Raw genomic sequence first — 14894 nt, forward strand, 5'->3', positions numbered from 1 at the left:
TGCAGATGGGGGTGAGTGGTCAGCTTTACCCCCGGGAAAGGAACCCGGTACCCATTGGATAGGAAGTTAGGTGGGCCCCAGAGCCAGTCTGAATGCAGAGGCTACAGGAAAAATCCTCTGTCCCCATCGGGGATCGAACCCCGGCCGGCGCAAGAATTGTAGGACTACAAGATAGCCAGAGGTCAGAGTAGACATACGAGGTGCGATCGGAAAGTTTCAAGACTGCGCCTATAAAAACCCGTACACTTATCTCAGGTATTAAATTCTGCAAGAAATTTATAAACCCTTGAGTGCTCTAGTTCACAGGGAAACTACATTACAGAAAATCCACCCCTGGAAAGTGACGTTTGGTAGGAAGTTGTCAGTGATCAGTGATCTACCGGTAACCTACGCGACATAGGAACCCATGACAGCGACCACATGATTGCCTTCAGTGTGAGTACCTGAAGACGTAAGTTTACTTGAGAGACGTTAAGATTTTATGAGAAAATAATATTAAAATGGGCTGGGGTATATTCAGTTGACATCTTGAAGTCGAAACGCGTTTGGTACTGTCTTTTTCAAAATGTAAAAACAGTTTCGTTTGTGTGCGTGATTTTATTTAGATAACACTGAACGGTATGCAAGCTTTTTAATATTATATTCAGTTGGATTAAGATGGATTTCGTTGGTGAACTGGGAATACGTTCGTTACTGAATCTCCAGTTAGGTAACAGACGAGTAACCTCTTCGTCAGATGAGGTATGACCAGGTTGTTCAAGTTCTCTGTGTGGTTAAGCCTGGATAAATTCGTGTATTACCTCAGAGCACAAAATTGGCCCGATCTCTCTGTAAATCACTTGCCGGGTGATGATATAATATATTTTATTATTTATTTAGTGTTCTGTCTGACGACAGGTCCATATGAACAGGATCCTTCCATCCTTTTCTCGAACTGGGACCTTTTCATATACGTTCTTGGCAGATGATCCAGAAGTGGTTTGCCATTACCTTCTTCTGTGTGTGAATGGAGTAATTGTTGGGATGCCACGGAGGAAAACTCCGTGTTGCCTAGACCACGGCCTTGCCCAACACAAGTTATAAGTTCGGGCACCGCCGGGAATCGAACCCGAGACCCTAGGATTACAAGGCCAGCGTTCTAACCGCTAGACCACCGTGGCCATCATTTATTTATTTAGTGTTCTGTCTGAGGACACGTCCATATGAACAGGATCCTTCCATCCTTTTCTCGGACTGGGACCTGTTCATATACGTTCTTGGCAGATGATCCAGAAGTGGTTTGCCATTGCCTTCTTCTGTGTGTGAATGGAGTAATTGTTGGGATGCCACGGAGGAATCGAACCCGAGACCCTAGGATTACAAGGCCAGCGTTCTAACCGCTAGACCACCGTGGCCATCATTTATTTATTTAGTGTTCTGTCTGAGGACACGTCCATATGAACAGGATCCTTCCATCCTTTTCTCGGACTGGGACCTGTTCATATACGTTCTTGGCAGATGATCCAGAAGTGGTTTGCCATTGCCTTCTTCTGTGTGTGAATGGAGTAATTGTTGGGATGCCACGGAGAAAAACTCCGTTTTGCCTAGACCACGGCCTTGCCCAACACAAGTTATAAATTCGGGCACCGCCGGGAATCGAACCCGAGACCCCAGGTTTACAAGGCCAGCGTTCTAACCGCTAGACCACCGTGGCGGTGATATAATACGAGACTATAAGGACTTGAAGCTTCACCAATAAGGTCAGTGAGTGGCCTGGATTTTATAACGCGGGATACAAAATGTACACCGAGCAACTTCTGTTAAAGATTTCTCACACTGCACACCGTAACGATATCAGATTTTAGTGGAGCTCTATTGTGATTAAATTAATCTTAAGGGACTGTAATTTTGTTGCCAATTTTAAATCACAGGACCTGACAAGGCTTCTTGTAACGCGTTGGATCAGAAACGACCTTATGACATTTGAAGTCATGAGGGCAAATATGTAAATTATTGTGTCCTGGACTGTGACGTCTCGTCCTCCTGACAACGGCTATTAATTTTTCTTATATCGTAACGTAATTCTCGCAGAAACTATATTAATATGAACAACCGAAAATGTAAATGCACATTTCATGTAGGAACTGTAAACCACTGTTTCACGTCTGATTTACGAGTATCAGATAAAATGTACAATTTTAAGAGCTGTGACCCACTGAGCTGTAGAAATGTTCATCCAGTCTAAAGTGTTCAGCTGTAGGCAGGAATTTAAAAAAAAAACTACAGGGGTACATCACACTTTTTATGAAGGCAAACAATTAATTGAAATTATTATGACATATATCGTCAATATAATCCTCGTATTTTGTGAGCAGTAAAATTAATGTTTTAGTAACATTTCTATAAAATATATTTTTTTTATTAACTGCCGATCTGTCCATGAATTGTACACACTTAAATAAAAATTGTAATTGAGTTTTAAATTTAATATAATTTTACACCTGATGATGGTTTAATAAAACCGAAAAATGTTGTAACTGTTCCAATTGTAAATCGATTATTCGATATGGAACACAGAATGATATTTTAATTATTTTAATTATCTTATTTTAAATAATTTAATTTTAACTTAAATAGTGTGTCAGCTGGTAATGAAAAGATTTAAAAAATTTTAGTCAACATTCTGAGTCTAAGAAACTGATACACGTAAACAAAGGCTTACCTCATTTTTGGAAGACGTAATTTTAAGAACTGTGAAGACATAAATAGCATTACGTCTATGACAGAACATAATTTTGAAAACAAAGTCGTAAGACCCAATGCGATAGACGTTAGTGACTGCGTCGGTGTAAGGTTTTTACGCATAACGCGTACGCAATCTCTTTCAAGCTTTGCTCTAGGACTTAATTCGGACTGCGTAAGTTCACTCACCTTACGTAGTCTCTCTTGCAATACGTCTTTCCGTCTCTCACGAAGCACGTGCAGGTCTCGTCCAGGAATTGGTGACACTCCGCACACTTGAGGCAGGCGGCGTGCCACTCCAGGTCCGGGGCCACTCTCAAGATGTACTGGTCGTGAATTTGGGCCCCACAGCCCACACAGAGACTCAGCCGCCGCTTCTCTGGAAAACAAGGGGCTGCCTCAGTAAACCCGCTAACCAACATTCTATACATCCTAATCGGAATATATTATTAAAAAAAATTAATTTAACATTCCTTCAAAATTTTATGTGACACGAACTGGTATTAGTATCTGTGTGTGTTTGTGAGTATCGTAAGAGCCCATTATTATTTCGGATGACAAAACAAAACAATTATCCCGTCCAAATTGAATTCAAATTCAAATTATTCAAATTTCAAATTAATATTACTAAAAAATATATATACAAATATTGAAATTAGTAAATTTCAGAACTCTGGGTCGCTGGTACAGACCTCTACTGCAGTTAATACAGTGGAACCTCGATATAACGCGGGTTTCGGAGGGCAGCTTCAGTACTCGCGTTGTATGTGAAATATTTAAAACATGTAATCGTATCGAGGGACATGATTACAGCCGCGGTACATCCAAATCCGCGTTATATCTAGGTTCCACTGTGTTTGGTTAACTGGGATAATAGATACATGACTAATTTAATGTTTTATTTAATTTTTGTTACCCCTAATTGTTAATGTTTGCGGTTTAAACAATTCTATACGAATATAAACTACTATATATTTTGTCGCGATGTGACAATTTTGACATGGGTACATACATTAGCCTGTGTTTAGTGTACTATCTAAGTTTCAGGGGCACATCAATATTAAGTAGGATTTGAGATTTCCACGGCGGTGAGTTTGAAGATGGTTGTCTTCTGGGTTGTTGTCTGGTAAAAGTGTACCGACTATCACCATGATGATGGAGGCAGCAAGGACCTCTGAAACGTTGGTAAACTTCTACCAGACTACACGACGCAACAACCCAGAATACAGCCATCTTCCCATCCATGTTGTTTACAGTCTAAGATTCCGTGAATTTAGAAGCGAAAATATGATTTTTATTTGGATGTAAATTGTTTTGTTTTTTTTGTATTTTTGAGGAATTATCCTGTGTATATTAAAAAATTAGCTAGTCTACTTCGGAAGGAAAATGTCATTTCAACTACGTTCTTTCGAAATATTTTTAAATAATTAATTTAAGTTAATCAATAGGGGTATTTAGTCGAAAGTCGAATATAAAAAAAAATATATATAGCCTAATTAACTAACGAGAAGACCTGAAACATTTCGAAACATCTGTCCCCTGTTTTGAGGTTTCCCTAGACAATTTAACGCAGAATAAATCGATCCCCACAAGAAGAATCGAAAATATAAATGAGTATATGACACGCTATTGTTCAAAAGTTTATCGTAAAACCAAATATAATATCGTATCGTATTTCAAAGAGACAGGAATACAGGAGTACACACAACATAGTGATTAGCTACATTGAACACTGCAGGAATAGATTATAGGCCTTGAGCTAGTTGAATATCTAGGTCTATTAGACAAACTTTGTAATAAGTGTCTCTAACTACTTTATTACGGACATATGATATCCTATATATTACCAGAAAATTACATTTAATTAATACCAGGATTTTATCAAATCCCTAATAACTACGTCATTAATCCGACTACAGACCGAACACAGAGCGCATGGCGATGGACGTAATTATTCTCTCTGCGAATATCTGCTTTATTTATTATACTTACGAGCAACGCACTCAAAAGGATTACTAATCTGTTTCGGTGGAATTAAATTATGGTCCAATTAATACAAGTTACGAACAGATATATACAGAGTATCCCAAAAAATATGTACACACATTATATAATATAAAATATTAAGCCTGTTATGTTTATATCCGCGTGTTGTGTTTACGTGGAGAAATTAGTGTGATCTACACTCAACAGATGACACCGTAATAGCTTCCCTAAATGTCAATGCTGACGTATTTAATGGTTTAGTTGTCCGTTAATCAACCTATGGTACGCGAACTGAGTTAGAAAATAAAAAAAGATAATATTAATATAAATAAGTTATCCCTCAACGCATTTGGTTAGTGGTATATTTAAAGTGTTAAGTTATAATTGGTGGTACGAAAGCGAAAAACGGCGAGAACCCGTTATTTAATTAATTTAAATTACTTTTATAAGATGGTAAAGTTGCGTCATATTGTGATATAATAAGTATATATTATTTAAATCTTGTCCGTCTAATCACAATAAATTCTTATTAAATATTAAAATATTATATTACAATAGTTAACATTTAAAATATTAAATGATGTTCTTTATCGAAATATTCGATTTACATTAGACCATCATTTTTCATGTTTCACGACATGTTTCAGTTCCTATAAAAATTGTATTTGAATTATTTATTCGTTTTGAAGCTTTATATAATTATATACACCTGAGGATGGTTCTTTTAGGAACTGAAACATGTCGTGAAACATGAAAAATGATGGTCTAATGTAAATCGAATATTTCGATAAAGAACATCATTTAATATTTTAAATATTTTAAATGTTAATTATTGTAATATAATATTTTAATATTTAATAAGAATTTATTGTGATTAGACGGACAAGATTTAATATAAAATTACTTTATTGCTTTCATTATAACTATATAGACTTCCCTAAATAAAACTATGGAGCAGTTTATTTTTGGGAATCTTACAGTCGCCAATCTAGTGAATTCATGATGAAAGCGTATGGATTGCAACGCACGTGGATAAATTAGAAATTCAAAGCCTAGGTTAGATATAATTTTCAGTTTTAATAGTTTATGTAAATTCAGTGTAGACTCCTATTAGTGATTTTTAAGTCTTACTCGTAATATTTTACCTCAGATTAATAGACAACTACATATTAGAATATAGGTTTATTCTTATTTCAGAGTAGTCTCAGAGCAAAATGGTTTTCTGAAACGAATGGCTCACACGTGGACAGCAGGGACTGTTAATTTTTACAGAATGAAATGTTCAATTAGGCCCTCATACCAAATTATATATATCAACAAAGCACGTTCCAAGAATTCATTAACCACAGCACTAATTAACTAACTCCGTGGAACAGAGTCCTTGATAAGCTAAGATTAACCTCAGCTCGTGAAGAAATTATCCGAATTTTCCCCAAACCAGAAGATTCTTTGCCGTGTTCACAAAAGCCTGCCAGAGACCGCTGTTGTGGGACAGATAAATCCAATCCACACTTTCACTGACACATTTTAATATTTATAACTTGTGTTGGGCAAGGCCGTGGTCTAGGCAACACGGGGTTTTCCTCCGTGGCATCCCAACAATTACTCCATTCACACACAGAAGAAGGCAATGGCAAACCACTTCTGGATCATCTGCCAAGAACGTATATGAACAGGTCCCAGTCCGAGAAAAGGATGGAAGGATCCTGTTCATATGGACCTGTCGTCAGACAGAACACTTAATAAATAAATAACTCCCATGTACGTGTCAGTCATCCGAGTAGCTTCATCTCATCAGGCTTTCCAATCAAAAATTTTGTTAGCATTTCTCATATCCCCCATGCACTGAACCGAAATAATTTAATTTAATTTATTATTTAACACAAAGTTTAATGATTAATTAATTAGGAAGAATAACAGATAGATTCCCGGAGGGACTGAGGAAAATCACGAAAACCTAGCCTTACGCGAGTCGGGTATATTTGAACCTGGGACATCCCGGTTACGAGCGTAGACTTCGGACAAGGCTTCCGGGAAAAAGGACATGTCTTTTTTAGCTCAGAGGACGTCGCTTGAGAGGCCAATGCGTGTGGGACTAGGAGACGTGTTCAGGATGACTGCATAAATGATGCTGTTTGGGTGGAGACACGAAGGGTTAACAGAGCGCGCCCATTGGTGGAACGCGTTCAGAATACCGCCCACCCCAACGGATCTACCCACCATCGTCTCCTGTGACCACATATCCCAGTATGTGAGCTGCTGTGCGTATGTTTTACGAGGGGGGGGGGTCCCCCCCCCCAGACCTTCTCATTTCGAAGGCGTGTTAGGATTTCGATCTGGGAACGCTCCTGAAAAATCAGTCAGCAATCAGACAGAGGTCATTCAAGACGTCCTTTTTGGAATTTGGATCTGTCCTGTATCATTCTACCCGGTTTCCAAACAAAATGCATCCTACATGCCCCATTTAACTAATCGGTGGTCTAGCGGTTAGAACACTGGCCTTGTAATCCTGGGGGTCTCGGGTTCGATTCCCGGCGGTGCCCGAATTTATAACTTGTGTTGGGCAAGGCCGTGGTCTAGGCAACACGGAGGTTTCCTCCGTGGCATCCCAACAATTACTCCATTCACACACAGAAGAAGGCAATGGCAAACCACTTCTGGATCATCTGCCAAGAACGTATATGAACAGGTCCCAGTCCGCGAAAAGGATGGAAGGATCCTGTTCATATGGACCTGTCGTCATACAGAACACTAAATAAATAAATAAATATAAAATAATATTTAGTAAATAATGAAATTCACGATAATGAAACCTCATTTTGTCTAATTTCCTTCTGACAAAATAATTTTTTATCCATCAAATCTTTCTCTCTTAACCTGCGTTTACAGACGGTCCAGAATATTTGCCTCATATAGCAAATCGGTTGACAGATTCTTCTTAAAGTTCGTCAACTTCCGTCCCTTCGATTTGTATTCATAGGGCCTATAGAAATCTACAAGCCAGATCAAATTTCAAGCATCCACCATGTTGATTAGCCTATTATTGGTCCAGAAAAGTAAATCAGTAGCCTCTAAAATTAGTCAAATGGACCAAAACATGAAAGCAGGAACACACGTAGCACAATTGTCTTTTCTTAAAACACGAAAGTAAACTCCAAATGGTTACAACTGGAGTGTACGGAATCCAATCAAATCTCTGGATAAACAGAAGTGGATTTGTCTCACAAACAAGGCAAGGAACCGGAGATCTGGAATTTCACGACGTCTCGAAATAGTAAATTTATCTCTGGCTACCGCCCGTGTCTGGTGGTTAATAAGAGAAGAAACCAGCGTATAAAGAACCATCTCTGTCCTCATCCTCAGGGTAGTGGATGGATTTTCAGTCCATGGTATGAAAATACGTGAGTTTCTTTCGCCTGTCGACCATCAGACGAGGCTTTCAGCCCGAAATAAATTTATTAAATGGTAATGGATCTTCGGTTTCCATAAAAGATGAGAGATATTTTGATTATCTATTGTTGTGTCTTATTGTTCTTTGTGCCTTATGTTTTTTGTGTCTTATTGTTTTGTTGTGTCTTATTGTTTTTGTTGTGTCTTATGTCTTTTTGTCTTACTGTTTTGTTGTGTCTCATTGTTCTGTTGTTTCTTATTGTTTTTGTTGTCTTATGTTTTTTTGTGTCTTATTGTAGGACCACTGCCACCGGGTAAAAACCCATTTGCAGTCAAATAAATAATAATAAATAAAATAATCTCTTTCTGAACAAACAACGTCTCTGCTCCAAAGATTTGGATAATATTAAAGGTTAGGCACAGTTCTCTTCCAGAACATCCATTTCTTAAAACTAAATATTACTGATTAATTAATTTACTATAACATGAATCGCTTTCCGTTTCTATTCATAGTTTAATTTTGTCTCATTCAAAATCCCGACACACAGAATCATATCATAAATTTCTAACTAATAATTTTAAAATATTTCTTAAATTTACACAGTTTTTTTTTTAAAAAAGTACATTACACAGCGAAAGGTCGAGCTTTCGATGATAAAACACGGGCTTAATGCAAACACAAATGATACTGAGCAGTCCCGTAAAGTTCCTTCCTCCACGCGCACGTGTCCAGACAGCGTCAGACTTCGTACGTTGAAGTTAAATTGTTATTTACGTTTTTGAAAGACATTCTGAGGTTATGTTCACATTTTACAGTAGGCACGTGTATTTATGTTGTGACGTGGGTGGAATTCGTCCGGCATTGCGTCGGTGCTAATGTATTTATTGATCGCAGTTATTATTATTTACAGAGGTAATATAAATCAAAATTAGAACTTACTGCTTAATTAAATTGGCCATGTTATCATCATTGCAAGGTTTACAAACGATACGTATCCATCCGTAAGGTAAAAATATAAAATTTGGTAATTATTCTAGATATAAATTCTTTATCGGTATTTTTCTATTCTACATAAAATCGTACGACATCAAATATTACTGCACGGAAACAAATATCATCTTCAAACAGGCCTACATTCCAACAAATGGGCCTTTTAATTAGTTACAGATAAAACTACGGCCTAATACATGAAGTCTTTACGTCAGTTCACCAGAATTCAGAAAGAAATTCTAAAAGGCTTGCATAATAAAACCATACGAAAATGTAGCAAAGTAGAAACTGCCTGTTTAAAACGATATTCACGAATAAAAGACTTGAGATTGGATTTCTACGAAGCTACCACTCAATTCTTGGGCTCTGATATTCAGGCCTACTAGCTAACTAACTAACTAGATGGCTTACCGAACCCGAAGGTTCATCACCGAATTAACCAAAGCCCTCCACCGGACCCTGTCCTGGGCCCACAAAATCCAGTCGCCTTCAACTCCTATCTCCCATAGATCCCGCCTGACATTATCCTCCCATCTACGTCTAGGTCTCCCCAGAGGTATCTTCCCCTCAGGCTTCCCAACCAATACCCGGTGCACACCTCTTGTCCCATCCATGCGCGCTACATGTCCCGCCCATCTCACTCTTCTCGACTTAATCACCCTCACAATACTGGGGGAGCAGTACAGATTTTTAAGCTCGTCATTGTGCAGTTTTCTCCACGCCCCATCGTCTTCTCTCCTAGGCCCAAATATCCTCCTCAAACACCTGCAATCCGTGTTCCTCCCTCTGAGTGAGAGACCATGTTTCGCACCCGTACAAAACAACAGGAAAATTATTGTTTTGTATACATTAATTTTCAGGTTCTTAGAAATCAGACGGGAAGACAAAATATTTTGGACTGAGAAGTAGCAATCATTTCCGGAATTTAGTCTCCTCCTAACTTCCTCACAAGTATCGTTTTGATTTGTTATTGTTGTTCCCAAATATTTGAACTTTGTAACCCTTTCAAAGGCCTACTAGCACGAACATTAAACCAGGCTACAAAATTAGCGTATAATCTTACCTGTCGTTTTAGACCTACAGGGTTATGCAAAAATGGTTCATAACCCAGAGGAAAGAATACAGATTTAGAATGTTTGACAATAGAGTTATGAGAGAAATATTTGTAACACCCATCGTTTACGTAAAAATTCTCCTTAATTTTGTATTCTGACATTTCACATCTGCTTTGAATACATAAAATCATATTATTTACATTTCAAAAATATATTTTTTTAATCAAGAAATGGTACCGAGATATATTTTCAATCGTCTTTTATAAGTTTAGTTTTTTTTAATAAAATAAACATTTATTACTATCATGCTATTAGGCCTTTCTTTTATAAAAAAAGTAATTAAAGGAGTGGCCAAGATCGAATTTTTCTCAGGGCCCTTCATTGCCTCAAATCGGCCCTGGTTAGGGCCACAGGATTAAATGTCGAAGAATCGAAATTCCGACATCGTGACGCGGGTGGATCGGATTGTCCTGATGACAAAGCATTACGAAATCCAAGGGCACATTTGAAACCAGAAATCCTCTAGTAAACCACAAACATCGACTGAAATCTCTTCTTATCCGTTTCTCTGACTCGTTTCAATGACGTATTCTTTAATTTATATTACATAAAGCACAGGGATGTACAAGTATCCAAGATTTTAAAACAAATGCCTAAACGTTATCACAAAACGTCCTTAGGATTTAAGCGTATCACCTATCTACTATTCTACCATTTCTGCTTTAATCTAGACAAGTTTCGGAACCATCGAAAGTACCTAAACGCACTTTAACGATCGAACGATGTCAAGACGTAAACGAAATCTATCCACAAAAACAGTTCAGAGTTGTTATCAAAGAACGACGCAAGTCTGAGGTTAGCGCAACCAGGGCAGCCAACATATAAAATTTCTGTCTCTTAGTTACTTTTCACCTCATAACGAATGTATAATCCAGCTTTCGAAACGTCGTAATTGTATAAATTAGATGAACAAAAGCTGTAAAGAATTTTACATATCGAAAAATTCCTCTACACGCAACATTTTATGAAGAAACATTCTGAACAGCACAATGCATGCAGCTAAGGATGTGTAAATAAGATAAGAGATGCTGCCAATTTATTTTTAAAAAAAAAAAATCATTCTCTCCGCTCAGATTAAAACCAAGATACGATAATTTTATTCTGAGGTTAACGTCAAAAGTACGCACAGCCTGAACGGAAACAAAATTAAACCGCTGATGTAACCTAACCTACAACCGATAGATGACGAGTTCTCACTTGAATTTAATGACAACACAATGAAACAAACAAAAGTAAGATTCACAGAATGGGTTAATCGTTTACCGAAGATGACTTGTCTGCTAGGTCAGTGGTATTTAACCTTTTTTGTTCGCGTGCCCCCAGATATAATTTCTCTTCAACTTTGTACCCCCAAAGTTGTTGGTGTATAATTCAAGTTATACATAGTATATAATCTACATCTAATATAAATTAAATAAATTACATTACTGATTATTCAGTGTTTATCATAAAATAATATATATATATATTTTAAATTTCACGTACCCCCTAAGATGTCTTCGCGTGCCCCCAGATATAATTTCTCTTCAACTTTGTACCCCCAAAGTTGTTGGTGTATAATTCAAGTTATAAATCGTATATAATCTACATCTAAAATAAATTAAATAAATTACATTACTGATTATTCAGTGTTTATCATAAAATAATATATATATATATTTTAAATTTCACGTACCCCCTAAGATGTCTTCGCGTACCCCCAGATATAATTTTTCTTAAACTCTGTACCCCCAAAGTTGTTGGTGTATAATTCAAGTTATAAATCGTATATAATCTACATCTAAAATAAATTAAATAAATTACATTACTGATTATTCAGTGTTTATCATAAAATAAATATATATTTTTTAAATTTCACGTACCCCCTAAGATGTCTTCGCGTACCCCCAGATATAATTTTTCTTAAACTCTGTACCCCCAAAGTTGTTGGTGTATAATTCAAGTTATAAATCGTATATAATCTACATCTAAAATAAATTAAATAAATTACATTACTGATTATTCAGTGTTTATCATAAAATAAATATATATTTTTTAAATTTCACGTACCCCCTAAGATGTCTTCGCGTACCCCCAGATATAATTTTTCTTAAACTCTGTACCCCCAAAGTTGTTGGTGTATAATTCAAGTTATAAATCGTATATAATCTACATCTAAAATAAATTAAATAAATTACATTACTGATTATTCAGTGTTTATCATAAAATAATATATATATATATTTTAAATTTCACGTACCCCCTAAGATGTCTTCGCGTACCCCCAGATATAATTTTTCTTAAACTCTGTACCCCCAAAGTTGTTGGTGTATAATTCAAGTTATAAATCGTATATAATCTACATCTAAAATAAATTAAATAAATTACATTACTGATTATTCAGTGTTTATCATAAAATAATATATATATATATTTTAAATTTCACGTACCCCCTAAGATGTCTTCGCGTACCCCCAGATATAATTTTTCTTAAACTCTGTACCCCCAAAGTTGTTGGTGTATAATTCAAGTTATAAATCGTATATAATCTACATCTAAAATAAATTAAATAAATTACATTACTGATTATTCAGTGTTTATCATAAAATAAATATATATTTTTTAAATTTCACGTACCCCCTAAGATGTCTTCGCGTACCCCCAGATATAATTTTTCTTAAACTCTGTACCCCCAAAGTTGTTGGTGTATAATTCAAGTTATAAATCGTATATAATCTACATCTAATATAAATTAAATAAATTACATTACTGATTATTCAGTGTTTATCATAAAATAATATATATATATATTTTAAATTTCACGTACCCCCTAAGATGTCTTCGCGTACCCCCAGATATAATTTTTCTTAAACTCTGTACCGCCAAAGTTGTTGGTGTATAATTCAAGTTATAAATCGTATATAATCTACATCTAAAATAAATTAAATAAATTACATTACTGATTATTCAGTGTTTATCATAAAATAAATATATATTTTTTTTAAATTTCACGTACCCCCTAAGATGTCTTCGCGTACCCCCAGATATAATTTTTCTTAAACTCTGTACCCCCAAAGTTGTTGGTGTATAATTCAAGTTATAAATCGTATATAATCTACATCTAATATAAATTAAATAAATTACATTACTGATTATTCAGTGTTTATCATAAAATAATATATATATATATTTTAAATTTCACGTACCCCCTAAGATGTCTTCGCGTACCCCCAGATATAATTTTTCTTAAACTCTGTACCGCCAAAGTTGTTGGTGTATAATTCAAGTTATAAATCGTATATAATCTACATCTAAAATAAATTAAATAAATTACATTACTGATTATTCAGTGTTTATCATAAAATAAATATATATTTTTTTTAAATTTCACGTACCCCCTAAGATGTCTTCGCGTACCCCAGGTTAAATACCACTGTTCTAGGTTGTAGCGCCGCGTATTCTGGTAGAAGTTTACCGACGTTTCAGAGATCCTTGCTTACTCCACCATCAGGGCGATGATGGAGGCAGCAAGGACCTCGAAGAGTTACAACCCACTCATTTGTTGACACATTCGATAGTCACTTTTGTCGTAGACCTGACGAATTCAAAGAAAAAGTCTTAGAAATTAGTATCTCAGTTTCTTTTGTACAACGATGTTGGCATAATGGACTGACGTTGTCATGACAGAGATGAATACAGGAAGAAAGCAGGACACGTTTACAGGTTGAAGTTACTGAGGAAACGACCTTGTAACTTCTTCGTAAGCCAGGAAGAAGGCTTACAAATTGATCGCTCTTATTCCACGCGCTGCTACAGAAGTTAAAGTTACGAAACTTATCACAACTTCGCTTCAGGTTAAATACCAACTACGAAATAGCAGCCAACTTTGCTGTGATACAAATAACCACGATTAATTTCAATATAAATCACAAAGTATAAATAAATCAAACAAGACCAACATGGACAATTAATTAATTAATTAATTCGTTCTATAATTTAATTACTGATATTCAGACGACAAAGACTTTTACTCAGATCACGAAAGACTTAAACGTAAGTGATACGATAATATTAAAACGGATCTTAAGGAAACAGAATGCGAGGGATGGGAAATTAGTAGCCAACTGTTGTAAAAACAGAATTGGAATTTCTGATTCCATAAAAGGTAGGGAATTTCTTGGCTGGCTAACACACTATCAACATTCAACAAGGTTTGATTCACGGGGACTGAGTTGAAAAGAAAATGGGGTCATAGTTCATATCAAAATGGTATCCTGCCCACTAAACTGAACAGCCTTTAATTTATTTTAACTTTTATTACAAAAGATACTGACGAATTCAGTAGCAAGTAGTCTTTGTGTATAAATGCATTCTACACTCGTGAATTCTTTATAATCTCTTTGTTATTATGTCTTTATATTTATTATTGTGTTCTTCTGTTACGCTGTATCTGAAATTTGCCTTCTGTGTGTAACACACTAATAATAAAGAATTAAACTGAATATACACACAACTACTTATCATCAAGAAAAGTCATTATAATCAACAAAATAACCTCTACCTAGGAACTACAGTAAAACCTCTTTAAGTTGGACACTTGGGGTTCCACGAAAATGTGTCCAACTTACAGAAGTGTCCAAGATAGAGGGAAAGAGAAATATCAGATTGTGGTCTAATGACAATATAATCTATTTACTTACATACACTAACTG

The 14894-nt window shown here is 35.8% G+C and overlaps 1 protein-coding gene across 3 annotated transcripts in view; it reads right to left on the reverse strand.

Annotated features, from left to right (window-relative positions):
• The window catches only part of tup (LIM1_Isl and LIM2_Isl domain-containing protein tup), a 172138-nt gene that overhangs the window by 76314 nt on the left and 80930 nt on the right, over positions 1 to 14894 (reverse strand). For all 3 annotated transcript variants that reach the window (XM_087343371.1, XM_087343370.1, XM_087343369.1), the window contains exon 2: positions 2911 to 3100. In XM_087343371.1, coding sequence (XP_087199497.1) covers positions 2911 to 3100 — 190 coding nt within the window. The remainder of the gene's footprint in view (positions 1 to 2910; positions 3101 to 14894) is intronic.

Source organism: Zootermopsis nevadensis, unplaced genomic scaffold (genome assembly GCF_977971745.1).
Source record: "Zootermopsis nevadensis isolate Lab colony 2312 unplaced genomic scaffold, Znev_1.0 Znev_ptg000005l, whole genome shotgun sequence".
In the NCBI taxonomy this organism is placed as follows: Eukaryota; Metazoa; Arthropoda; class Insecta; order Blattodea; family Termopsidae; genus Zootermopsis; species Zootermopsis nevadensis.